Here is a 27,788-nt window from a genome sequence, read left to right on the forward strand (position 1 = left end):
CATGATAATCGTTTATTATCCATGCTATAACTGTATTGATAGGAAACTCAGATACATGTGTGGGTACATAGACAACACCATGTCCCTAGTAAGCCTCTAGTTGACTAGCTCGTTGATCAATAGATGGTTACGGTTTCCTAGCCATGGACATTGGATGTTGTTGATAACGGTATCACATCATTAGCAGAATGATGTGATGGACAAGACCCAATCCTAAGCCTAGCACAAAGATCGTGTAGTTCGTATGCTAAAGCTTTTCAAATGTCAAGTATCATTTCCTTAGACCATGAGATTGTGCAACTCCCGGATACCGTAGGAATGCTTTGGGTGTACCAAACGTCACAACGTAACTGGGTGGCTATAAAGGTGCACTACAGGTATCTCCGAAAGTGTCTGTTGGGTTGGCACGAATCGAGACTGGGATTTGTCACTCCGGTTGACGGAGAGGTATCTCTGGGCCCACTCGGTAGGACATCATCATAATGTGCACAATGTGACCAAGGGGTTGATCATGGGATGATGTGTTACGGAACGAGTAAAGAGACTTGCCGGTAACGAGATTGAACAAGGTATCGGGATACCGACGATCGAATCTCGGGCAAGTACAATACCGCGAGACAAAGGGAATTGTATACGGGATCGATTGAGTCCTTGACATCGTGGTTCATCTGATGAGATCATCGTGGAACATGTGGGAGCCAACATGGGTATCCAGATCCCGCTGTTGGTTATTGACCGGAGAACGTCTCGGTCATGTCTGCATGGTTCCCGAACCCGTAGGGTCTACACACTTACGGTTCGATGACGCTAGGGTTATAAAGGAAGTTTGTATGTGGTTACCGAATGTTGTTCGGAGTCCCAGATGAGATCTCGGGCGTCACGAGGAGTTCTGGAATGGTCCGGAGGTAAAGATTTATATATGGGAAGTCCTGTTTTGGTCACCGGAAAAGTTTCGGATTTTATCGGTAACGTACCGGGACCACCGGGAGGGTCCCGGGGGTCCACCAAGTGGGGCCACCGGCCCCGGAGGGCTGCATGGGCCAAGTGTGGGAGGGGACCAGCCCCAGGTGGGCTGGTGCGCCCCCCCCCCCCCCCCACAAGGGCCCAAGGCGCCTAGGGTTTGGGGAGGGGAGCGCACCCACCTAACTTGGGGGGCAAGTTTCCCCTCTCCCCCCCCCTTGGCCGCCCCTCAGATGGGATCTTGGGCTGGCCGCTGCCCCTAGGGTGGAACCCTAGGTGGGGGCGCAGCCCTCCCTCTCCCCCTATATATAGTGGAGGCAAAGGAGCAGCCCAACACACGAAGTTCTTCTCATGTTGGCGCAGCCCTACCTCTCCTTCTCCTCTCCCGCGGTGCTTGGCGAAGCCCTGCAGGATTGCCACGCTCCTCCATCACCACCACGCTGTTGTGCTGCTGCTGGACGGAGTTCTTCCTCAACCTCTCCCACTCTCCTTGCTGGATCAAGGCATGGGAGACATCACGGGGCTGTACGTGTGTTGAACGCGGAGGTGCCGTCCGTTCGGCACTAGGATCTCCGGTGATTTGGATCACGACGAGTACGACTCCTTCAACCCCGTTCTCTTGAACGCTTCCACTTAGCGATCTACAAGGGTATGTAGATGCACTCTTCTTCCCCTCGTTGTTGGTTTCTCCATAGATAGATCTTGGTGACACATAGGAAAATTTTGAATTTCTGCTACGTTCCCCAATAACTTCACCATTATTTGGGCCTAGAGGAAGGCATTGGGAAGTAATAAGTAGATGATGGGTTGCTAGAGTGACAGAAGCTTAAACCCTAGTTTATGAGTTGCTTTGTAATGGGATGATTTGGATCCATATGTCTAATGCTGTGGTTAGGGTTACGTTAATACTTCTTTTGTAGTTGCGGATGCTTGCAATAGGGGTTAATCATAAGTGGGATGCTTGTCCAAGAAAGGGCAGTACCCAAGCACCGGTCCACCCACATATCAAATTATCAAAGTAACGAACGCGAATCATATGAGCGTGATGAAACTAGCCTGACTGTAATTCCCATGTGTCCTCGGGAGCGCTTTTCTCATTATAAGAAATTGTCCAGGCTTGTCCTTTACTACAAAAAGGATTGGGCCACCTTGCTGCACTTTATTTACTTTCATTGCTTGTTACCCGTTACAAATTATCTTATCACCAAACTATCTGTTACCTACAATTTCAGTGCTTGCAGAGAATACCTTACTGAAAACCACTTGTCATTTCCCTCTGCTCCTCGTTGGGTTCGACACTCTTACTTATCGAAAGGACTACGATAGATCCCCTATACTTGTGGGTCATCAACTCGCCGCTACCCCAACCAAAGATACGAGCGGGAAGATCCCGCTTTTCGCATCCCTGGGCGGCCCCCAGTGTCGAGACCCAATAGGCCGTCCAAAACTGGCCTCCATTGACTCATCATCAGTGCCGGGCGCGAGACGAGCATGGTCCTGCTGCCGGGTGCGAGACAAGGTCAGTCCTGCTGCCGAGTGCGAGACGAGCTTGGTCCTGCTGTCGGGTGCGAGACAAGTGATGGACCGCAGTTGTGGAGGGCCAACCCTTCGACGAAGATAGCGGCCGGAAGCTGAGGTGAGGGGGAGAAGGTTGAACCGGGCCACCTATAGACAAGCCAACGCCCAAAATTCAGGTGCCGCCGCAGCCGACCCGCCGAGCTACCGTGATGCCGGCTCGGCGAATGGAAGCCCCCATGCCAAGAGGGCCGAGCCACCTCGCTGCCGCCACCCACAACTAGAGCCGCCGCCACGCCGGGCCACACTGCCCCAACCCGCGCTGCCCACCGGAAAAGCTGTGTTAGATCCGGCTGGCACACATCCACCTCGGCTGGCCAGAGCCTTTCCAGCATGCCATCCACCCCCGATCAGGTGCAGCCCGACGCGCCACCACCACCACCCTCCATCGTAGCCGGTCGCCCAAGATGCCAACAACCACCACCGGCCGGATCTGGCAAGGAACCCCAAATCCGTTGCCTACATGCCCCTCAACGGGCCTGAGCTCACAAAGGCGAGCCAAGGCGCAACGGGAGCGGGGCCACGCTAGGAGAGGTCCCAAGACGTCGGGGAGGAGGTCAGAGCCAGGGACGAGAACCGCACCATGCCACGGCAAGGAGGGCAAGCCACGCATCGCACCATGCCAGCCAGGGGGGAAAGCAGCCCCGTCGTCGCCGACGCCGCGCGGGCTTTGCCCAGCGGTGCCCGCCGGTGACGGCGAGGGGAGAAGGGACGAGAGGAGAGGCATTTAGCCGACTGCGGAGAGGGGCTCTCGCGGGTCGCCCACGGGGGGAGCTGACACGGGAGACGGGCCGGACCATGTTTTGATTGAATAAAATCTAGTGACACTCATCAAAAAGAAGATGACATTTCGTATGCCCCTCAAAATCGTTCCAGAAGCAATGGCACGCTTCCATGGAGTAACTAGTTGACGAGCGCTCCTTCAGGAATCTCACAACGATTAGCGCCACTTGGCGCGCTCTCAGCCGTCTGCCATGTGTCGCGCTCTGGGCGCTCCCTCTGGATTTTATTTTTTATTTTTCCGCACGTGTTTTCGGCTTTTAAACGGGGGTTTCTGGTTTTTTCGATGTTTCGGTTTTCCACTGGTTTTCCTTAGCATTTGGATAATAAAAATTTGATTTTTTTGCACGAAAAATGCGTTTTCTTTTTTTTCTTTCTACGAGAGTCACGGTTTTGCTTTTGCAAGAGGCATGATTTTGCTTTCGCCAGAGTCACGGCCGTGCCTCTCGGAAACAAAAAAACATGTTTCCTGTTTTTTTCCTTCCGCGAGAGGCACGCCCGTGCCTCTCGGAAACAGAAAAAAATGTGTTTTCTGTTTTTTTTCTTCCGCGAGAGGCACGGTTTTGCTTCCGTGAGAGGCTAATGCGGCTTGAACTACATCGGTATTTCCCCATAGAGAAAGGGATGATGCAGCATAGCTACGGTAGGTATTTCCCTCAGTGATCAGACCAAAATTATCAAACCAATAGGAGAACCAAGCATCACTATGTAAACGGTACCTGCATACAAGGAACAAATACTTGCAACCCGACGTGTAAGAGGGATTGTCAATCCCTCCCGGGTAAAAGATAGATTTGTTTTATAGTAGATTGGATAAATAGATCTTGCAATAAAACAAAATAAAATAAATAAAAGAAAAGTACAGCAAGTTATTTTTTGGTTTGTGGAATAATAGATATGAAAATAAAAGCGAATAAAAATAGATCTCGGAGGCAAATATGATAAAGAATAGACCCGGGGCCCATAGATTTTACTTGTGGCTTCTCTCGAGAAAAATAGCATACGATGTGTAAACAAATTACTGTTGGGCAATTGATGGAACTTCAAATAATTATGACGATACTAGGCAATGATTATTATATAGGCATCACGTCCAAGATTAATAGACCGACTCCTGCCGGCATCGACTACTATAACTCCACACATCGACCGCTATCCAGCATGCATCTAGTGTATTAAATTCATGAAGAAACAGAGTAATACAATAAGAATGATGACATGATGTAGATAAGATCTATTCATGTAGGAATACACCCCATTTTGTTATCCTTAATAGCAACGATACATACATGTCATGTCCCCTTCTATCACTGGGATTGAGCACCGTAAGATCGAACCCATCATAAGGCACCTCTTCCCATGGCAAGAAAAATTGATCTAGTTGGCCTAACTAAACCAAAGATACGAAGAAGAAATACAGGCTATAAGTAATCATGCATATAAGAGATCAAAACTCAAATAACTTTCATGGATAAAATATATCTGATCATAAACTTAAAGTTCATCGGATCCCAACAAATACACGCAAAAAGAGTTACATTAAATAGATCTCCAAGAGATCATTGTATTGAGAATAAAAAAAAAGGAAGCCATCTAGCTACTAACTACGGACCCGAAGGTCTACAATGAACTACTCACACATCATTGGAGAGGCATCAATGAGGATGATGAACCCCTCTGTGATGGTGTCTAGATTGGATCTGGTGTTTTTGGAACTTGCGGCGGCTGAAATTGTGTTTCGTCGACTCTCCTAGGGTTTTTGGATTATCGGGGTATTTATAGAGCAAATAGGCGGTGTGGGAGGCGGCCGAGGTGGGCACAACCCACTAGGGCGCACCTGGGCCCCCAAGCGCGCCCAGGTGGGTTGTACTCCCTTCGGAGCCCCCCTCTGGTACTTCTTTGGCCCCCAGGTGCGCCCAGGTGGGTTGTGCTCCCCTCGGAGCCCCCCTCTGGTACTTCTTTGATCCAACAAGTGTCTTCTGGTTCAGAAAAAATCACCAAAAAGTTTTGTTATATTTGAACTCCGTTTGGTATTGATTTTCTATGAAGTAAAAAATAAGCAAAAAACAGCAACTGGCACTGGGGACTATGTCAATAGGTTAGTCCCATAAAATGATATAAAGTTGCTATAAAATAATTGTAAAACATCCAAGATTGATAATATAACAGCATGGAACAATCAAAAACTATAGATACATTGGAGACGTATCAGAGGCACAGTTGTGCATTCGCAAGAGTCACGGCCGTGCATCTCGGAAATGGGAAAAAAATATGTTTTTGTTTTTTTTCCTTCCGAGAGAGCCACGGTTTTGCTTCCGCGAGAGGCACGGCCGTACCTCTCCGAAACGAAAATAAAACGCGTTTTCTATTTGTTTTCCTTCCTCGAGAGAACGGTTTTGCTTCCGCGAGAGGCACGGTTGTGATTTCGCGAGAGGCATGGGCGTGCCTCTTTCAGAAAGGAAAAAACTCGTGCTCCCGTTTCTGCTTTTTCGTTCGGTTTTTTCGTGAAAAAACAGTTCGTCAAAACCTATCAACATGAGATCTAGTTTTGAAATCTCGACGCGAGGGATCCAAGGTGAAAACGGTTCGAGATTTGGATGCACGGTTTAAGAGATAAACATTTTGAATAAACGTATCTATGAAAAAAAAAAGGAAAACTCTCAGGTTGCGACAAGTGGCGCGGAGGTGAGAGTGATCTTTGCAATGAGTACTCCTCAATTAGTGATTTCAGTTTCCATGGGAATAGCCCTTCCTTTGTAATTTAAAAGTTTCCCTGTCCAACCACACAGTACTTTCAAGATCTTGTCTATTATAGGATGCACGTCATCTATACTTAGTTTGTCATAATGTAGAGGGACTCTCCCAAATAATCTAGCTTGACGCTTAACTTTAGATAGTCTGGCGGAAGTGCCATTCTGCTCCCTGGTGCAAATGTACCCTGCACCTAGGTGAATAGTAAACTCCTAAAAAAACTACGATGACATATGTTGACGACCTTTCTTTTTCTTGAGAGATAGGCCAGGCAACCATGAGCACGGGGCTGTGCACTACTCCGTAAACTTTCCTTGGGCAGTAAGTACACCGTATTTTACTTTCATTTTTGACACGAGTAGTACTCTATACTATTATTATACTCCCTCTCTTTCAGTTTACAGAGCGTGCGCGTACCTTTAGATCGTCAATTTGACCAGCCTAATACAAGCATATGTTACAAAAGATAAACCAATATAAATTTGACAACCTAGGCATACGTGTAATACTTGTAAACTGAAATGGAGGGAGTAGTTAACATGGAAAGGTAGTGGGAGTATACTCAGATTAATAAATTAGAGCTACTTTCTACGTTGAACTGATCTCCTCATGGGACGTTAGCATATACGGCCGGGACGTCCAGTCTGGTTCCGTTCGTCATTGATGACGTTTGTCATCTGTAGCATAATGCGCCTTCGTTCATAGGATGATCGTCATATATTAGCATACTATATACGGACAAAGTGAGCATCCAGGTTCTTTCGGTCTGCCACCTTGAAGCAGTAGAGTAGAAGCTGAAGAAGGTTCGGTGACCATTAGGGGTGTGTTTGGTTGACTGGGTGCATCTAGCATGCATTGCATGAAGGAGCTTGGTTGGGGCTGGCCTGGTTGAGCCCATGTAAAAATGAGTTAAGATGTGTGTTTGGTGTACTGCATGAGATGAGCCTGGCTCAGCTCATATTTTGTTTGGTGTATTGCATGAGATGAGCCTGGCTCAGCTCATATTTTGTTTGGTGTATTGCATGAGATGAGCCTGGCTCTTTGCTGTTTGTATAAGTACACAAGCAGTTTATCCATATGGTCCATATTACAGTCTGGCACATCCTAGAGTAAACATATTAGATAGCCACAAATCCATATTTTCCATATTACAGTCCAACAAACGAACATAACATAAGGTCCATGTTATATTCCTTACATCACATATATAGGGGCATGGTTTTTCCTGACCAAATACAATAAAATATGGTCATCTTCCTTAGATGAATTAGCACATATTTGCACACAAAACAGCAACCAAACCAGCAGCTTGCACTATGAGCGTATCTCGGGTCTTGCCGTTGTCATCCATCTATATAAATTCATCATAGAATTATAAATTCATAAAGGCATGGGATAATATTGACAACATTTGCATCATCAAAGCAAAATAAAATATATGCACAAATTAGCAAACTCTTACTTAGGAACAGATCACACAGATCCATGATAATTACAAAAAGCCAACTAGCTCCCATAGATGCATGCATATCACACAGATCCATATGAGGAGAAGGATGTTCGGGCCAGAGCATATGCATGGCGGCTGTGCATATGCGTGTGTGTGTGTGTGCAGGGCAGGGGTGCTTGCGCATGGGTGTGTGTGTGGGTGCTCGTGCCTCTACAGGAGCGAGGAGAGCACCTCCCATGGCCACGGCAGCCATGGCCAGGAGCTCGGGTCCGACCGCCGGCTCACATCTGCATCGGCTGAAGCAGCAGCACAAGAGGCAGAGATAGATGAGAGGGTCTGAGGGGAAGGGGACAGATGGAAGAGGGATGGGAGGAGGGGCGTTCAACCCCTGCGTGGTGAGGATCCGCGGCGGCGACGTGCTCGCGAGGCGACGGGGCGGCGAGATCTGTTCGCAGGAGACATGAGAGGGGTGAGGAGGCGGCGCGAATCGGGTGTGAATCGACAGGGAAAGAAACCCTATTCCTCTTCGCTCGCGTGGGTGCTCGCGCGGATGCAGGCTCGCGGAAACGGCCAAAACTTGCGTGCGAGCTCAGCCTGGCTGGGGTGCCTATTTTGCATCAGTCGGGCCTGGCCCAAAGCGACGTGCAGTCTACCAAACGATGCGAAAACTGCATGGTGGGTGTGATGCAGGTGCGAGCAGAGGAACCAAGCACGCCCTAGAGTAACGGGGATGCATGCAAGTTCAAACACAATCTCCCCCTGACCTGGGCAACACGGTTGACGGATATTTGAATGATAGTTCTGGACAACTGGGGGATGTTGGGATCACGTGTCCTGTAACTCTATTTAAATTACTTGAAATTGTTAATATTCAGAATGCCCCGTTGTGAAATTATGCATGAAAATACTTTGCATGTTTAACATGAAATTAGTACTTGTTGAAACGTATTGAAGTACTATATACTTCCTCCGTCCGAGAATACTTGTAAGAGAAATGGATGTATCTAGATGTATTTTAGTTTTAAATACATCCATTTTTTATCTATTTCTTCGATAAGTATTTTCGAACGGAGGGAGTATATGTTTAAGGAACCTAGTCGATTATCAGTGGAACACAATATACTATGTACATTGGAAAGACTATGTGGGTACACCGATAATTGAAAGAAACTAGATCGATGGTTAGATTACAACTCTGACTATGGAAGCAGATTTGTAGCACCCGGGTGCTAGCTCCACACCCCTATACTATATACATTAAGTTTAAAAAAGTGCCGAGAAATTTGAAAAAAAAATCTGAGATTTTAAGATATCAAACCTGGGTTTTCGATCTACTCCCGCGTGAAATTTCGTGAAAAAATACCAGGAAACGTATCTCCCCATGGGACATTAGCACATACGCCCGGGACGTAAAGTCTGATTCCGTTCGTCATTGATGACGTCGTCCTTTCTAGTAGCATGATGTGCCTTCATCGGATGATCACCATATATTATACGCATAAAGTGAGCATCCAGGTACTTTCTGTCTGCTACCTTGAGGCTGAGAAGGTTCGGTGCCCATTAGAGTAACGGATGCAAGTTCAAACAATCTCCACCTAATAACCTGGGCAGCACGGTTGCAATCCATGTTGGGCCACTATAAATGTCCGGTTTCTCTTGGTCATCTTCATCAATCACTTGCCATCCTACCACCTTGTGACATTCCAAACACAAACCTACACTCCACAACCCGCACCACATATCAACAACGAAAGTTCTTGTTGCCGACATGGACGGCGTCACAGCCAACACCACCACGATCAGTCCCCGGAAGCTGCGGGTGATGCTCTACTCGTCCCCACTCATGGGGCACCTCGTCCCCATGATAGAGCTCGCCAAGCTCTTCGCCGCTCGTGGGCTAGCCATCACGGTCGTCCTCATGGACCCGCCGTATGATACCGGCGCCACGGGCCCCTTCCTCACCGGTGTCTCCGCGGCCAACCCCTCCATTTCTTTCCATCGTCTGCCACAGGTCAAGCTCCCAGAGTCTGACGACTCCGTGATGCCAGCCTTAGCGTTCGCCCGTCTCTCCAACCCACACCTACATGACTTCCTCGCTGGTGCATCTCCGGACTTCCTCGTGGTGGACTTCTTCTGCAGTGCCGCCATGGACGTAGCCGCGGAGCTCGACATCCCCGCCTACTTCTTCTCCACCTCCGGCGCCCAGATCCTGGCTTTCTTTATGCACCTCACGGTTCTGCATGGGAAAAGCACGAGGAGCTTCCGGGAAATGGGCGAAGAACTCGTGCACGTACCGGGGATCACCCCGTTTCCGGCGACGCACTCCATCCAGCCACTCATGGATCGTGACGGTGCGTCCTACCAGGCATTACTAAATGTGAGCCTCAACCTATTCCGATCACAGGGCATCTTCATCAACACCTTCCGCTCGCTGGAGCCTCGTGCCATGGACACCATCCTCGCGGGGCACTCCGCCCCAGCTGGCCTCTCGACACCCCCAGTCTACTGCATTGGGCCGCTAGTCAAGTCAGAGGAGGTGGGCGTGAAGCGTGGAGACGAGTGCCTCGCGTGGTTGGACACGCAACCCAAGGCCAGTGTGGTGTTCCTGTGCTTTGGCAGCCTCGGCCGGTTCAACGCCGAACAAACCAGGGAAGTGGCAACCGGGCTGGAGGCTAGTGGACAAAGGTTCCTCTGGGTTGTGCGGAGCCCGCCGAGCGACGACACGACTACAGAGCCGGACTTGGATGTGCTGCTTTCGAAGGGTTTCCTGGACCGGACCAAGGGCAGGGGCCTCGTCGTGAAGTCATGGGCACCACAAGGTGATGTTCTAGCACATCATGCCGTGGGAAGTTTTGTGACACACTGCGGGTGGAACTCGGTGCTCGAGTCTACTATGGCAGGTGTGCCTATGCTGGCCTGGCCATTGTACGCGGAGCAAAAGATGAATGCGGTGTTCCTCGAGAAAGAGATGGAGTTGGCTGTCATGATGGAAGGGTACGATAAGGAGATGGTGGAGGCAAAGGAGATTGCCAAAAAGATCAGGTGGATGATGGATTCGGAAGGCGGGAGGGTGCTCCGAGAGCGGACTCTAGCGGTGATGCGGCAGGCCAATGAGGCTCTACTCGAGGGTGGAGAATCAGAGGCAACGTTGACAGAGCTTGTTGATGTGTGGGTTAAAGCTTGACATGTGCAACATCATTTATAAATGATCGTGGAAATAAAGAGTGAGCATTGGGTCTTAAAAGTGTGGTTTTAGTTTCTTGCTCTCTATAACACGTACTATCAACACACAATAGAGAAATTTCTATACTGCCACTCTTTTTTTTTGCGGAAACACTCCAAACTTGGTCGTATGCTTATGCATCGGATTACACCTAGGGCTAAGTACCTTGAATGATGCACTTTGATGATTTTTTCATACTTTTTAAGAAGAAATTATAAGGGTCATCGTTCCTAAGCCTAGAGCTATAGCCCTACTTGCCATAGGCCTATCTCCGCCCCTGCTTATATGCCGTCTCAAAATTTATATCCAGAACCATGTTAGGCATTTATCATATCGGCTATCTTACCACCTTCCCTCCCCGCGAGTCTAGGAGGTCAAAAAATGAAGAGATCTGACGTCTACTAAAAGATGTGGCACATTTTGAACTCAACCGGCTGTCCAATCTGAGCGGCGACAGAATTAAAAAGGCCCCCTACATGCACCAGTCAATCTGCTTCCTCGCCCCGGTCCGTGACACCGCTGCCAGACTTGGTGTCCCTTGTCTAGGTCAGTTCAGGCGAGGCCTCACCAAGGACAACGCGTCGAGGCCATCTCGTTCTTGGCGTTGCCTTGCTCTCATGTGTGTGAATCGACGGAACGCGTGAAAATTTCCAGGTGACCATTTAATCGCAAATGCGACTGGAGATATGTACATGTTGCCTACCACTAATGTCAACTAGTCGTTGATCATGTAGCAGATCCAAAGCCTAGTTAGATTTTTCTCAAATTGGTCATCCTACACCCCTGAGTCTTGGAGGTCGGTGAATGGAGAGAATTGACCGCCTACCAGCCAATGTGGTGTGTTTTTACCCAGTGGACGATTTTAGTGGCATCTTTGTATCCCTGAAATTTTACCGTGTGGGTAGCTCGAGTGTTTCCTATAAAAAGGATCAGTTCGTACTGCACAGGCTTGTCCGAGTTGGTACCGACACATACCCATGCAGCTTCGTGAACCTGGCTGGCTGGCTCCATGAACCGGATCGGCAGCATGGGGCATGTCTTACTCGCCAGGTCCCCCCCCCCCCCCCCCCCCCCCCCCCCCCATGATGGCCACCAACGTGTTGGATGAGGCACAGCTCACGTGATGCATGAGCAGGAATCATGGTAGATTGATCTGCGACTGCGAGAGGTGCTCGAGCTCAGGTATTTTTTCTAAGGCTGGGGGCAGCTACCCCCTAGGCCCGGCTTGGAATGGGTGTAAATTTTTACACCTGTATTTATTTTACATATGTAAAATGCCGGTCACAACTGATTTTCTGTCTGGAAACAAGACGACCAGTCCAGGTGTGTATCCTAAACTAACCGAATATGGACGAAAACGCTAATCAAACTGGGGCCTAACTAGTACCTAACTCCACTATTTGCACTAGAGTAAGTGTGCTACTGGTCACAACTGGCCCGAGTGTAGCCTCGATAGTTGGACCCGCAAACTGCAGGGTCGCAGCCCGAGTGGTGACCTACCAGGGACTGCCTTGACAGTTTCACGACCACAGTACGTACCATCGGTCTCTGAATAGGCCGCTGGCGGAGGTTAAGTTAACCTCTCGGCGTGCATGCCCTTTGGAGAAGATGAAACAGTGAAATATCTGAAAATTTAGATGGTCAACAACGAACTTGCTCTATAACTTAGGTGGTTACTGCCTAAACTAATTTTGTAACTAACGCCAATTTCAAAGTTGATAGGATGTGTGGTATAGAAAACGTAGTGTCTTGTGTGGTAACTAAACATACATCCTCTCCCTAACTCAAGATACGGGCCCAACTCTAACATGCTTTCTAGTTTCTACTTTTATACACATTTATACCTTATTTGGTTCACAGGAAAATTAAAGAAAATGAGATGACATGTCTCAATTCAATTCCTCTTATGCACACATCTTGCTTTTGCTCATCTATTCCTCTTACACCCCCTCTTGCCCACCTGCCTCTCAAGCAGAGCAATATGAACCGCGCTCACACTGCAAACTAGTAGTTGCCATTAATTACTCAAAAGGCAATGACGAAACTATGAGTTGCCGCCGAGCCCTCACAGGCCGGCACCGTCGTTGAAGCGCCTCTCCACCATGAGCTGACACCCCATCCTGCATCCTTGGAGCCGCTTCCCCAGTTGTTGTCTGGTTCCATTAATATAATGGAACCGGGGGTGGGGTGGGGTGGGGGTCGGGGAGGGCCCCCCCTCCCCCACCCATTAGCATTATAATCACAGGAGGCAGATTAGCGATGGATGTATTCCTCCCTGTGTTCAAGTGCTCGTCAACATGCAGCGCGCACCCCGCCACGCCCGCACTCCCTGTCTTTCTGCAGCTCCCCGCCTACATCGCGAACCCAGCGCCGAACAACTCACCAGGTACGTGTTGTTGGTTATGATTTACTTAAAAGGGTGAGCTGCCATCCATGCTCGTATGCACATCTGCATGAAACATAAACCATAACTAGAGATTTTCTAAACTATCATAGAAACTCATAATGTTAGGATCTGTCGGTGGAATTTTTTTTCATTAGCATGGAAGCTCTAACCTTCAAGGGCCAACTAGTACTCCCTCCGTCTCAGTTTACAAGTCCTACGCGTATACCTAGGTTGCCAATTTGATCACCCTAATATAAACTATATAACATAAAAATTATATCTTTTGAAAATAGAACATCTGAAGTTTATATTGGTATATTTTTTGTAATATATTACTGGTATTAGGTTGGTCAAATTGACGACCTAAGGATACACGCACGCCTTGTAAACTGAGAGAGAGGGAGTATTGGTCATTTGCTTGCTTTGCTTGAGCCAACACCCGTGTACTGCTCAGCCATTAAAGCATCGATCTGACCTGGTCGGCCCCAGGTGGACCATCTCATTCCTGGGTTGGCCCCACGGCGCTTCTGGCTACCAGAAACATTTGATTTTTTTTTGAAACTATGATGATTTTTATAGCAAATTCGGAAACTATACATCCTAATGGAGAAAAATCAAAACTATCACCCCGTCGGCCTCCTGTTGGCCGAAAAGGGACTTTTCGGCCTACCGTTGGCCAAAGAGTCCCTCTTCAGCCCTCTACTTTTTAAAAAATTCATATCAAATAGGATTTTTAGTATTTTCATTTGATTCTTTTTGCATTAGATTAGAAATTTTATGAAGTTTCTGTAGATATCAAGTTTGACTAGATTTGAAACTTTGAATTTGAATTTTCAGTGATTTGAGAAAATTCATAAAAATTCAAATTCAAAGTTTCAAATCTAGTCAAACCTGATATCTACAGAAACTTCATAAAATTTCTAATCTAATGCAAAAAGAATCAAATTAAAATACTAAAAATCCTATTTAATATGAATTTTTTAAAAAGTAGAGGGCTGAAGAGGGACTCTTTGGCCAACGGTAGGCCGAAAAGTCCTTTTTCGGCCAACAGGAGGCCGACGGGGTGATACTTTTGATTTTTCTCCATTAGGATGTATAGTTTCCGAATTTGCTATAAAAATCATCATAGTTTGAAAAAAAATCGAAACATTTTGCTGCAAGTGCCCCGAAATTACTAGTTAAGAAATACTCAAGAGTTGATAAGTGATGCATTGTATGCGTGTGACTTTTTCCAACCTCAGAATTTTTTTGGACCCTCATAACTGCCACAAGTCACATACCAGCACATGGCAACTCCGAACATTATCTACAGCAAGTTAAGTTGCCAAGCATGGCAACTTTCATGCTTCAGTTTATTTTTGACAGAAACTTGTCGTGTTTCACTGGAAATTGCCATCGTTGCGTGACTGGAACTGCCATCGAAAAACGTCAGGGCTAGAGTTCACCTGACGTGTGGCACTTATCATTTGATTTTTTTTAGGTAGATTCGTTTTTCAAAATATTTCATCTCTTTAACCGTCGGTCCAAATCCCGATCCATTTTTACCATTGGATTCCTGGCGTCGAGATCTTCAAAATTAGATCTCATGTTAATAGGTTTTGACAAACTTTTTTTTCATGAAAAAATGGGCAGAAAAACGTAGTGGGAAACAGACTTTTTAACCTTTTTCCCTTTCCAAGAGGCACAGTTGTGCTTCAAGCAGAAGCAAATATAGGCCTCCACGCGAAACAAATTTGCGCCTCTCGTGGAACCAAAAGAGAAGAGAAACACCTTTTTTCCTTTCGAGAGGAATAACGCAAATCTGTGTCACCACCAGAAGCAATTCTTTGTTTCTAGTGAAAGCTAGAAAAACGTGTTTTTCCATTTTAGGGAGGCACAACTTTGCCTCTCCCGAAGTAAACCTGTACCGCTCGTATAAGGAAAAAAATACGAGAGGCAAAACTGTACCTTTCGTGGAAGCAAACTAGTACCTCCGCAAGATCGTGGAAGCAAAAAAGGATTCCTTTTCCGAGAGGCACACCAGTGCCTCTAGCGGAAGCAAATCTGTGCCTCCATGAGAGACAAAATATGTACCTCTCGTGGAAGAAAAAGACACGTTTTTTCATGCATTTTCTTTTTTGAAATACTTTTTGTCCAAAATCTAGCGAAAACCGGGCAAAAACCAAGAAGCCAAAAAAAAATCTAACCCCTGAAAACGCGTACAGAAAAAAATGAAATCCCGAGAGAGCGCCCAGCTCGCGATATGTGGTGTTGCTGAGAGCACGCCAAGGGGCACAATTTCAGCCCCCCCCCCCCCCCCCCCCCCCCCCCCCCCCCCGAAGGCGACCTTGCAGGGCTCCCACAAGGGTACTCCTTGATTGATTGCTCCCCAAGTGCATGGATCCTATTTGTCGGACGAAAACCCGACCCCTACTGGCAAGGGGATTGGGCCAGCCCGGTTGGCCTTTTTACTTCCTGTTTCCCTTTTTCTTGCTTTTGGATGTAGCTTCTTTTTGGTGTTTTTGTTTCAGTTTTTTATTTCTTTTTCTTTCGCCTTATTTTAAAGCACACATTAAAAATGATCGTACACACGGTGAGTTATACAAAAAAGTTAATTGTACATTAAGAAATTATTCTTTGCATTTTAATAAAATGTTCACTGTATACTACAGAAACATTTCACCTTGTATTTAATAAAATGTGCACCGCAATGTTTGTCGGTTTCCAAATCATGTTTTGATCGAATAAAATCTAGAGACACCTCTAAAAAATATGACATTTTCTATGCCCCTCAAAATCATTCCACGAGCAAGGGGGGTCATTTGTGTATTCTGGAAGAAAGAGAAAAGATAAATAGGAATGCAGGCTAGTCACGCTTCCATGAGAACAGCTCTTCTTCGTTTGTAATTCAAAAGTTTCCGTCTCCAACCCGAAATTACTTTTAAGATCTTGTCTATTATGGGATGCAGATCATCTATACTTACTTTATCATAATGTGGAGGGACTCTCCAAAATAATCAAGCTTGACGCGTGACTTTAGATAGTCTAGCGAAAGTGCCATTATGCTCCTGGGTGCAAATTCACCCTGCACCTGGGTGAATAGTAAATTTCTTAAAAAAAACAACTACTTCTAATACACAAGCGATGGCATTTGTTTAGCCACCTTTCTTTTTCTTGAGAGATAGGTCAGGCAACCATGAACACGGGCCTGTGCAGTCCTCCGTATTTTACTTTATCTTTTGACACGAGTAGTACTATTATTATTATAATTATTATTATTTTGAAACTGAGTAGTACTATTATTATATTTAACGTGGAAAGGTAGTAGGAGTATACTTTGATTAACACACAGACACAGTAATTAAGAGTTGGTTTCGTACTAAAAAAAGAGTTGGTTTCTACTATGTTGAACCGATCTCCTCATGGGACGTTAGCACATACGTCCGGGACGTAAAGTCTGGTTCTGTTCGTCATTGATGACGTCGCACTTTGTTGCATATGTGCCTTCATCGGATGATCATCATAATACTATATGTACGGATAAAATGAGCATCCAGGTCCTTTCATTCTGCCACCATGAAGCTGTAGAGTAGAAGCTGAGGAGGTTCGGTGCCATCAGAGTGATGGGGATGCATGCAAATTCAAACACAATCCCGAAGCAGGCTTTCGCTTCACTTTATATACAAAGCAACAACCAAACAAAGTACATGAACGAACAATATAAGGTGATGAGTTAGTCCTCATAAACCGTCAATTCTATGATAATTATATCATGCAGGACGCACGCAACTACGCTACAGAAAGAGATCACAAGAAGAACTGAGTACAACGTCACACTACTCCCTATAACCCCTAGGCTCCACAACAACGTCCCTAGGAGGGAGAACGACTCTAAGTGTCGCCACTATCGATCCCACAATTGGACACAGGTTTTCACCCCGAAACCCAGACACGGAAAGGAGTACCATGACAACTTCAAGAATATATATAGTGGCGTCGTCGCCGGCAAAGTGCGGAGCTTTCGCTCGGCAACTCCTTCATGCCACCACGAGACCTCCAGAACAAGTGCGACGAGTTCAGAACTCCAGTTCTGGATTGGGGTGTCTTCATTGCAAGTGACAGAGAGCACTCCCGAGCCACCCGCCGTTCCCCCTCTTACCGCCCACACGGCCAAGAGGGAAAGACACCACCGCCACCATGGTGCCTGCCGGAGAGCTAACCATCTGCACTGCCATCTAGGGATGCCTCCCTAGCATCAATGTCTGAGACACCACCCACCACCCACATCACGGTGCACGCACCACGGTAGGAGGACTAAAGGCGTCTCCCTGCACTCCTAGCCCGACATCAGCCACGTGGTCTGGATCGATGCCTCATGGTAGGAGGTGCCCACGCATGCGTCTCCAACTAGTCCCGATGGATTGGGGAGTCGCAACCTCGTGACTACCGACGGCCGTCGCCAAGCACGCTAACATGGCGCCAATCCATGGTCATCAACGCCGATCCTCTCGACATAGAAGTGGGTCCTGACCACCACCAACAACCACCACACCTGTGAGGAGAGAGAGCTCACCGCTCACGGGCACCACCCGGACCGTGCCCAACTTCACTTACCCGGAGCGAGAGCCCCGACCGGCCTCTGGCCCAAATCTGGTCCGCCCAAGCACGAGCCCCAGGTCAGTGCCACCACCACCGCGCATGCCACGGGTACCGCATGTAGCACCTGCCGAGCCCCGCGCGCCGCCGGCTCGAACCCATGAGAAAAAAAGGCTGTACCACCATCCCGTGCTGCCTGCCGGAACATGGCCACAAGATCCACGCCACCATCACCAACACAAGCACATACCCCCCATATTCGGCTGCTCGCAGCCGCACGAACCCGCTAGAACGAGCCAACTGAGCCGCCATCACCTCCACGAGCAAGCCCCACCATGCCGCCGCCTCCACCACACCGTTGCCACCTTGGGAGCGATGTGGTACGGCAAATGCGAAGGAGTTCAAACACAATCTCCACCTGACCAGGGCATCACTTTTGTGATCCATGTTGCGCCTCTATAAAGTTCTTGTTCTTCTTCGTCATATTCGTCTTCATCAATAGCTTGTCGTCCTACTCGTGACATTCCAAGAAGAAACCTACACTCCACAAGTCGCACCATCGATCGGGAACGGAAGTTGTTGTCCATATGGACGGCACCACAGCCAACACAACCACCATGACCAGTCCCCGGAACCGGAAGGCGCCTAGATCCTGATTGTAATAAATCTTAACTTAAAATAAGGAAGCATATGTACAGGAGTACAACACACACACACACCCTTTTCATTTGAAACAGAAAGTACTGCTGCTTCTTTTTTTTGACATGTGGTTAGCAAACTAAAAATTCATATAGAAAGTGTGCTGCTTCTTTTTCTTTGACTAAAAAAGTACTGCTACTAACAACAAGTGATGACGTACGTTCACCGAACCGCTGCTACCCCATTATTATTTTTCTTGGACAGAACTTTTGGATCTCGCGTGCGAGCGCACCCTGTATGCACAATTCTTTTTAATAATTTTGGAAAAGTCGAAAAATGCCGAATCTGTTTCGGAATGAAATATGACCAAGTATTGTACTCGTATAAAAAATTTGGTCAAGAAATGATTTCCGTTGACTTGAGGGCAAAAAAATAAATATATGACGATAATATAGTGTGAATAATATTTGTATATAGTGTTTTTTGGCGAATTTTAACCCAGGATATATTGAAAAGTCATTCCTTGGTGAAACTTTTTATATGAGTAGAATACTTGATCATGTTTGATCCGAAAAAGTTTCAAATTTTTTGACTATTTCTCAATTATTCCCTCTGTAAAGAAATATAAGATCATTTAGGGAGGATCATGATCTTATATTTCTTTGCAAAGGAAGTAGTAAATTATTTTTGTATATAGGGTCCGCTGGCACCCAGAGCACCAGTGTATTTCCTAGTACACTACTCATGGGACGTGCAAAGGTAGTAGGAGTACCACACTTTTTTTTTAAATAGGAGTACCAGACTTTAATAATTAAGTGATTGCTTCTATGTTGAACTGATCTCCTCATGGGACGTTAGCACATACGGCCGGGACGTAAAACTTCTGTTCGTCATTGATGACGTCGCCCTTTTTTAGCATATAATACAATGCGTCTTCATCGGATGATCATCATATACTCCCTCGGTCCGGAAATACTTGTCATCAAAATGAATAAAAGGGATGTATCTAGATGTATTTTAGTTCTAGATACATCCCTTTTTGTCCATTTTGATGACAAGTATTTTCGGAGGAAGGGAGTATTAGCATACAATATACGGATAGAGTGAGCGTCCAGGTTCTTTCTGTCTGCCACCTTGAAGCTATAGAGTACGTAGAAGCTGAGAAGGTTCGGTGCCCATTAGAGAGTGAGGGATGCATGCAAGTTCAAACACGGTTGCGATCCATGTCGCGGCTCTATAAATGTCCAGTTCGTCTTCTTCGTCTTCATCGATCACTTGTCATCCTTACTCCCCTGTGACATTTCAAACACAAACCTACACTCCACAAGCCACGTTCCTGTTGCCGACATGGACGGCACCAAAGCCAACACCACCACGACCGGTCCCCGGAAACCGCCGCGGGTGATGCTCTACTGCTCCCCGCTCATCGGGCACCTGGTCTCCATGGTCGAGCTCGCCAAGCTCTTCGTCGCCCGTGGGCTAGCCGTCACCATCGTCCTCATGGACCCGGTGTACGACACCGGCGCTACGGGCCCCTTCTTGGCCAGCGTCTCCGCAGCCAACCCCTCCATCTCTTTCCACCGCCTGCCACAGGTCGAGCTTCTGGAGTCCGACCGCTCCATGATACCGGCCTTAGCCATCGCCCGCCACTCCAACCCGCACCTACGTGACTTTCTCGCCGGCGCCTCCCCGGACGTCCTCGTGGTGGACTTCTTCTGCAGTGCCGCTGTGGACGTGGCCGCGGAACTCGGCATACCCGTCTACTTCTTCAACACCTCCGGCGCCCAGATCCTAGCTTTCTTCATGCACCTCCCGGTTCTGCATGGTAAAAGCACGAGGAGCTTCCGGGAAATGGGCGAAGAAATCGTGCACGTCCCGGGGATCACCTCCTTCCCGGCGACCCACTCCATCCAACCGCTCATGGATCGTGACGGCGCGTCCTACAATGCGTTCCTAAACGTGAGCCTCAGCCTGTTCCGGTCAGCGGGCATCATCGTCAACACCTTCCGCTCGCTGGAGCCTCGTGCCATGGACACCATGCTCGCCGGGCTCTCCGCCCCACCCGGCCTCTTGACACCCCCGGTCTACTGCATTGGGCCGTTGATCAAGTCGGACGAGGTGAGCGTGAAGCGCGACAATGAGTGCCTCGCATGGCTAGACGCGCAGCCCAAGGCCAGTGTGGCGTTCCTATGCTTTGGCAGCCTTGGCCGATTCAGCGCTAGCCAAACCAGAGAAATGGCCACTGGGCTGGAGGCTAGTGGACAGAGATTCCTCTGGGTCGTGCGGAGCCCGCCAAGCGATGACACGACGACAGAGCCGGACTTGGATGTGCTGCTTCCAAAAGGTTTCCTAGAACGAACCAAGGGCAGGGGCCTTGTCGTGAAGTCTTGGGCGCCACAGGGTGACGTGCTAGCACATCACGCCGTGGGTTGCTTCGTCACACACTGCGGGTGGAACTCGGTGCTCGAGTCTATTATGGCTGGCATGCCTATGGCGGCATGGCCGTTATACGCGGAGCAGAGGATGAACGCGGTATTTCTCGAGAAAGAGATGGAGCTGGCCGTCCCAATGAAAGGGTACGACAAGGAGGTGGTGGAGGCTAAGGAGGTTGCCAAGAAGGTCAAGTGGATGATGGATTCAGAAGGCGGGAAGGTGCTCCGAGATCGGACTCTAGCGGTGATGCGGCAGGCGAAAGAGGCTCTCATCGAGGATGGAGAATCAGTGGCGACATTGGCGAGGCTTGTGGATGCGTGGATTCATGCTTGACACGTCATATAATTGTTTGTGAAAATAAGGAGTGAGTGTTATATATTTCACTTTCAGGTGTGATTTTAGTTTCTTCATTTCTGTAACATGTACTGCCTACACATAAATTTCCATACATGCCACTCCAAGCTTCCCATATGCTAACATTTTGTCTAAAAAAATCACAGATGCAGAACCCTATCAGATTCTTCTCATATTGGCTATCTTACCCTGTGAGTCTAGGAGGTCAGATAATGGATAACATTGACGGTAAACTAATAGATGTGGTGCATTTCAAACTCGACCGGGTGGCCAATCTGAGAGGCGATCAGAAGTAAAAGTCCCCTACCCGCACCGGTCAATCTGCTTCCTCGCCCCTGCTGGCGACGCCGTTGCCACACTTGATGTTCCTTTCTCCTGCGTGCCACATCGAGGACGCCGTGTCGAGCCTGTCTATGTCTCAGTGTTGCCTTGCTCTCACATGTGGGAATCGACTGAACGTTCCAAAATTTCCTAGATGACTGATTAATAGCAAACGCAAATAAAAAGTTGTACCAGTTGCTTACCACTATCAATATTTGATCATGTTGAAGATCCAAAACCCAATCGGATTTTTCTCAGATTAGCCAGAGGTCGAAGAATGGAGAGCATTGACGGTCTAGAAACCGATGTGGTGCGTTTTTACCCCATTGATGATTTTAGTGGCATCTTTGTATTCCTGATGTTTCACCATGTTGTTAATTCAATTTCTTTAACTCGATACATGCTGAACTCCAACTGTACAGAAACTTGCAGCTAGCCCAATAGATATTCCTCCATGGTTCCTCACGTCCTTGGAACCATCTTATTATATGACGAAATTGACACATACTGTAGCACATATATATGTTACTTGTGTGGTTGTGCCGCATCGTTCTCTAGAAATGTGGCTTTAAATAATCAATACGCGACTAAAAAAAGAACTGTATTATTGTGCTTTCTATAATTTTTGTCAGAATAATGAATTACATGTACTTAGCTTAACAAAAAATAACTATAATTAGTTTTTCTAAAATTCCACCGAAAACCTATTTTCTAATATTTCTCATCTAATTTTGGGTACCCAAACAACCAGTGATAGAGGTATGCCCAATCTAGCATAACATGCCTTGTGCTGCAACACCACTTAAGATAATTGGACTTTCCCATCTAAGCATTTCCAATGGTTTCCCTTTCCCCTAAACAAACCCTGATATAGGAGAAGTTGGCACAGGAAACACGCGCAAGTAGCTCCTGTATACCCAAAATGTTTTGGGTGATCACCTAAAAAACACCCCGTCCATCTTCCCCTATAGCATAGGTTATGTTGAGCTCCCTTCCTCGCCTCTTCCTGGTTGAACTCCCCATGGAAGCCACTCCTCCTACTCCTCCTCCTCCTTCTCTTGCTGCTGCTGCTGCTCGAGCTCTCCATGGACCAACGTGACGACCTCATTGGATCCACCCCACCGTCGCCTTCTCGCCGTGCGTGCTGGCTCTAGCAAACCAGCTCGCGGTAGCCACCGATGAGGATGCGTCGCCAGGACCGCATCCTACTCGAGTCCCCCCACGGGAGCCACTCCCAAAGGACACGGTGCCACACCCTCGCCTCCCACCGCGCTCAAGGTTTGTGCCACCATTGCCTCTATCACGGGTGCCGACAGGAAGGGGGGAGATGGATGTCGAAATGAGAACGTAACTACAGGGCGGTGTGGTGGTGAGAGGATATATGGTCCTGTCGGTGATTCCAAGGACGTGTCGGCTGACGTGTCGACCCGGCCTGATTCAAGATTCATGTTTTCTATTTGACGGCTGTTGGCGCGTTCACTAGGAACTCCCTCCGAGCGAACGTTCCCCAAGTAATATTTCCGTTTTTAAAATGGAAAATAACTGGTACAGTACTACTACTAGAAACAAACCAGTGGACTGTAAGCTGCGCTGCCTATCCTTCCACGGTTTCCACCTACCCACCGGTCAGCTGCTCAGTCCACGGCACCGGAGCATGCTCTCCGTCGGCGGCCGCTTCCAGGGCGGAGCTCCCCCATGGCGACGGCCCCGGCCACGCTCGCGCCTGGCGTCGCCGCCGGCCTCCAGCAGCGGCGCCGGCGACTCCGAGTTCGACCCTCGCTTCCACCGCTCCCTTTCTTTCTTGAATTCCTGCCGCAATTTCTCATTCTGATGGAAACGTGTCTGGCTCCTGCAGAAAGGCCAGGCCTTTGCTCGTGGAGAGGTACCGGGACGGCGCCGCCAAGAGGTCTCTTCTCTTCTGAACTCCATGTGTTTGCTGATATGCCTGACTGAATCTGCAAAGAGTTATCAAGTCTGTATCTGCGACGAGTTTCTCGTCGTCGTCTGATTGATGTGGCGAGCAGGTATATGTTGGACGGCGACTCTAAGCTGCAAGTTCAGTGGGAGAAGCATGATGAATCTTCGGTGAACACCGTCGAAGATGAAAAGGCGAATTCTCCGATTCCCCGGGCTGTTAGTGATTTTGTACTTCCAGCTGGGTTTCCAGGTGAATGCTGGCATCCCTGTGTGGTTTGGTTATGGATCTATGCCATGCTTTGCTTTTGCTCTTTGTCATGGAGTATGGACTGTGGAGGTTCAGGTTTACAATCTAGGAAATGCAGTGATTGTGGTGTTTTCTAATCATAATGCAGCAAACAAATTGTTTTGCAAGTTCTGTAGTTTTTTTTTTCTATCTTACCATTCTTATCAAGTACTGTCAAATGTAGAGCTTGATTTTGTATATGCATTTTCCTCAGTTTCTCTCAGTATGCTGCATAAGAGGTCATCATTGCAATTTGCAAAGTTGTAGACTGACACTATGTCTGAAACTACATACCACTTCTCAAACCTATAACTCCCTGTTGTCCCTCGTTTATATTTCAGAATCTGTCTCGGATGATTACCTGCAGTACATGCTCTTGCAATTCCCAACAAACGTGACAGGATGGATCTGCCACACGTTGGTTACATCAAGTCTTCTGAAGGTACCCCATAATAATCTATTAATCAAGATGTTTGCAGAAGTAAATAATGTTTTAGTGACTGAAACGATGGGCTGATACATCTTATGTGATGTGATATATGATCATATGGATTGCATTATTTGATAGCTCCGAAATGACTTCAAGATTTTGCCACGTGCTCTCAAACAATCGTAGTCTGAAAAGACTTCCAAGTCATACTCTTCAATTATTATGTCAAAACTGATGATTAGCTGATCATAGATTGGCACAGGCTGTAGGTGTTGGGTCCTTTACAGGAACTTCAGCAGCTGCTGCTGCCGCTGCTATCAGGTCATTACCATCTTTGCTATGTTTTATGGGCTATTAGAAACCCTGAACTTTAGTATTAATATATGTTCTTTGGAAGACAAAAGAATCTTGATTTAGGTTTTTAGCGTAGCTATGTTTCATCCAGATTTGATCACCCTTATTATATTTTTATACACAACTCAAGTCTTTACCAAATATTGGAGTATTAGCTATTCAACATACCAGAGGGCACATACCAACATCCTAACAGTCAACATGAAACATGAATGCGAGTGGATCGGCTCATTTTATGCCCGTGGTTAAATCACCTACTTTGTTTGTGCTGATGTAAATCCTCTTCTGTAGATGGGTATCAAAAGATGGCGTAGGAGCTTTTGGACGTCTTCTTATTGGTATGATTGTGCACGACAATTTATTCAGAATAGTTTATCCTGGAATATCTACTAATGACTTGTTTTAGGTGGACGATTTGGAACACTTTTTGATGATGACCCAAAAAAGTGGCGGATGTATGCTGATTTCATTGGGAGTGCGGGAAGGTTCATGCACTAACTGTTAAATTATAACAGCAAATGTATAAAATCAAGTGAAGAAGCAAAACCCGCTTAATATTATCTATTTATCTGTGCAATATGGCAGCATCTTTGATCTCACCACTCCTCTCTATCCTGGCTACTTCCTCCCACTTGCATCATTGGGGAATCTTGCAAAGGTATATTGAAAGCAGCAGACTAAAGCCTTACTCGAACTTTGTAGAGAGCTCCCTTAGGAAATGATTGACTCTGGACTTCTTAAGCAGGCTGTAGGAAGAGGATTTCGAGATCCTTCCAATCGTGTCATCCAAAATCACTTCGCAAAATCGGGAAATCTAGGGGAGATTGCTGCAAAGGTACTAGCTACTTCAGTACTCTTCTCTCTAATAGTCAGTTCAGTCTCCTATTTTTCAGTCAATTCTGTGAAACCACAGAAAAATGGTTCTAGCTGTGTAGGAAAAATAATAATATTATTATGACTATCCAAGAGTTCCTTTGGAGTTTCATGATCAAATGGACTTAAAACTTATTTCATTACGCACCATTAATTTTTTTTGGTTCAGTATATAAAGATATTGCTGAATAATTTTGCAAAATTTTCACCAACCAACTGTTATGTATTTTTTTCAGGAGGAAGTATGGGAAGTAGGAGCTCAGCTGGTAGGCCTTTCTATCGGTGTACTTATTCTGGTAATACTATTTATTAAGTTCTCTTTATTTGTAATAACCAAGCTCCTCCAGTATAACAACCTTAACTTTCCTCACTGTTTGACGATTCTTTGGTATTTCATTCCAGGACACGCCAGGTATACAGTCTTCATACTTAACTCTTACTCTGACATGGCTGGGTGTTCGTCTTCTACATCTTTGGTTTCGCTACCAGTCCCTAGTAGTTCTCAAGTTCCGCACAGTAAGGTGCTGGACTTAAGTTATGTTTGCTCAATTTAATAAAGCTCCATGTTTGCATTTTTAGACCATGTATTTTCACCCATATACACAAGTGTATAATATTAGTGTACTAGTTTTTGACTCATTGCCTTTATTCCATCCTCATGTGTATATTGGTAGGTTAACCTAAAACGCGCTCGGATTCTTGTGAGGTCACATGTTGCAAATCATACAGTTCCTGGTGACATGTTCTTCACTTCTTGATTTTACTTCTTTTTTTCTTGGTTGCTTTTGGAAAAATTGTTGATACTTGTTTTGTCCTTCTGTTCTAGGCTATGTTGCTTGCAATGAGGGGGAGAATATCTTAACATGGGAGAGATTCTTGCAACCCCGAATTTCTTTTGGTGTGCCCATGGAGAGGATGCTCGGTGGAGAGGAATCCACTCACATGGACATGGTTTGTGTCTTTAGGAAAAAAAATTCTTTTATGGTATGATTTTTCCAAATGCAAAGCTGGGAAGTTGGTTCTTGACTTCATCATTACAATGTTTTTTGTAGTTGAGCTTCCTTGGTAACTACTCCCTCTGTAAACTTCTATAAGAGCGTTTAGATCACTACTTTAGTGATCTAAACGCTCTTATATTTCGAAACTGCTCGATGCACGACATAAGTGGACGATCTATGCACGATATATAAATCCAGCGGCCGGCGCCCTGTTCAGTCATACGTATGTCCGGCCAGATTTTACCATCGTCTGTGCGTTGTCCATGGTTTATCGTGTGCATAGCACGACTCCTTATATTTCTTTACAGAGGGAGTAGTAGAACTGAAGGGACAAAAGGGAGTTTGCTTTGTTAAATATCTACACAGTGACATGTATAGTCGTAACAACTGTTTAAGGACTTGTCAAACACCTAATTTCCAACGAGACACTGGCATCAATTTGCACCCAGTTTTGAACTTAAAAATGTAACCTCAAGTGGAACTCACAGCCAGAACCTTGTAAATTTGCCTACCACACCAAGCTGCGAACTTCTCCCCATTAATTCAGTCATTTCACAATAGCGCGGTGAAGTAAAACATCTTGCATCAAAGACCATGTAAAATTAGTCAGTGTTACTAGCATAAACCAGCTGTATCATAGTCTGGTAGAGTTGAAATCACCAGAGCCATTTGCTGGTGGTTGCCTTGCAGTTTCCAAGTGGTACTTGCAACAAATTTCACAACTCCACATATGGTTTTTGGTACCACTTGCTCATGCGTGTTCTGAACTCCCAAAACAGGTGAATATGCTGCTGAAGCTATACAAGTATGAGAAGTACATCCTCTGTGTTGAGCAGCTTGGGTCAGAGGAGGCAACATACCTGGTTACATTCAAGGTGATGTACTGCTGAAACATTTGTGTATGAAAATAATCATGCATCATGTATCAACAAATGCGTGCTTGTTTTCAGGAGGCGGCAACGAGCATGTCGGTCCTAAGAAGCCTATGGCAAGCGCATTGGCTTCACCAAAATCGGCTGAAGCAGGACGGCGTTGTCGCCTGGCTAGAAGAGAGCCTTACTGCATTGGAGGATGGATTTGCTGACTTCATCAAACAAATGGAGGAAGCTGGCTGGGATCAAAGCCAAATCTTCTTGAAGGTGCCAAAAGAACCTGTCTTGGTGTTGGAACACCTTGACCAGGAGGTGTGAGACAACAGATGGACCATTTTTGGGGTTTGACCAGTGCTAACCAATCAGTTCCAACCGAACGACAAACCGAAGCTCAAAGCATGTGATGGTAGATGTTTGGTGAGCTAGTAAACAATCCACATTGCAAGAAACATTGTTTGGCATGTGGCTCAATGTTTTGTGCTGTCAAAAGCAGAAATTCACGGTTAATCTAGCACTATTCAGCAGTCAGTATAGTGGCATATTGGTGGATTTCTGACCCCAGTGACATAATCTCAGTCATTCACATGATGGTACACTGTTGTCCAAGTTGC

The 27,788-nt window shown here is 46.7% G+C and overlaps 3 protein-coding genes across 4 annotated transcripts; all 3 read left to right on the top strand.

Moving 5' to 3' along the window:
* Positions 1 to 9,206: 9,206 nt before the first annotated feature.
* Positions 9,207 to 10,700, top strand: LOC123064651 (UDP-glycosyltransferase 88B1-like). The gene has a single exon (XM_044488088.1). The coding sequence runs from the start codon at positions 9,285 to 9,287 to the stop codon at positions 10,698 to 10,700; it is 1,416 nt and encodes a 471-aa protein (XP_044344023.1). The 5' UTR covers positions 9,207 to 9,284.
* Positions 10,701 to 19,686: 8,986 nt separating this feature from the next.
* Positions 19,687 to 21,105, top strand: LOC123064652 (UDP-glycosyltransferase 88F3-like). The gene has a single exon (XM_044488089.1). The coding sequence runs from the start codon at positions 19,687 to 19,689 to the stop codon at positions 21,103 to 21,105; it is 1,419 nt and encodes a 472-aa protein (XP_044344024.1).
* A 1,926-nt stretch (positions 21,106 to 23,031) lies between these two features.
* LOC123068493 (protein root UVB sensitive 5) lies at positions 23,032 to 27,770 on the top strand. 2 transcript variants are annotated; one of them, XM_044491077.1, is made up of 15 exons: positions 23,032 to 23,214; positions 23,303 to 23,353; positions 23,472 to 23,614; positions 23,992 to 24,092; positions 24,343 to 24,401; positions 24,726 to 24,772; positions 24,841 to 24,919; positions 25,020 to 25,092; positions 25,180 to 25,269; positions 25,544 to 25,603; positions 25,710 to 25,823; positions 25,982 to 26,042; positions 26,134 to 26,291; positions 27,085 to 27,180; positions 27,256 to 27,770. In XM_044491077.1, the coding sequence occupies exons 1-15, from the start codon at positions 23,102 to 23,104 to the stop codon at positions 27,493 to 27,495; spliced, it is 1,485 nt and encodes a 494-aa protein (XP_044347012.1). In that variant the 5' UTR covers positions 23,032 to 23,101; the 3' UTR covers positions 27,496 to 27,770. The 2 variants fall into 2 exon arrangements, with proteins under 2 accessions (XP_044347012.1, XP_044347013.1); XM_044491078.1 differs by having other exon boundaries at positions 26,134 to 26,258.
* Positions 27,771 to 27,788: the final 18 nt, after the last annotated feature.

The sequence above is a fragment of the Triticum aestivum genome, chromosome 3B (assembly GCF_018294505.1).
Source record: "Triticum aestivum cultivar Chinese Spring chromosome 3B, IWGSC CS RefSeq v2.1, whole genome shotgun sequence".
Classification (NCBI taxonomy): Eukaryota; Viridiplantae; Streptophyta; class Magnoliopsida; order Poales; family Poaceae; genus Triticum; species Triticum aestivum.

Excerpts from the sequence above, each read along its gene's own strand:
- LOC123064651 (XM_044488088.1), top strand. The coding sequence starts at position 9,285 with ATGGACGGCGTCACAGCCAACACCACCACGATCAGTCCCCGGAAGCTG.
- LOC123064652 (XM_044488089.1), top strand. The coding sequence starts at position 19,687 with ATGGACGGCACCAAAGCCAACACCACCACGACCGGTCCCCGGAAACCG.
- LOC123068493 (XM_044491077.1), top strand. The coding sequence starts at position 23,102 with ATGCTCTCCGTCGGCGGCCGCTTCCAGGGCGGAGCTCCCCCATGGCGA. Across the intron at positions 24,920-25,019 it reads TTCATTGGGAGTGCGGGAAG|CATCTTTGATCTCACCACTC; the intron begins GTTCATGCACTA and ends GCAATATGGCAG. Across the intron at positions 25,270-25,543 it reads TAGGGGAGATTGCTGCAAAG|GAGGAAGTATGGGAAGTAGG; the intron begins GTACTAGCTACT and ends TATTTTTTTCAG.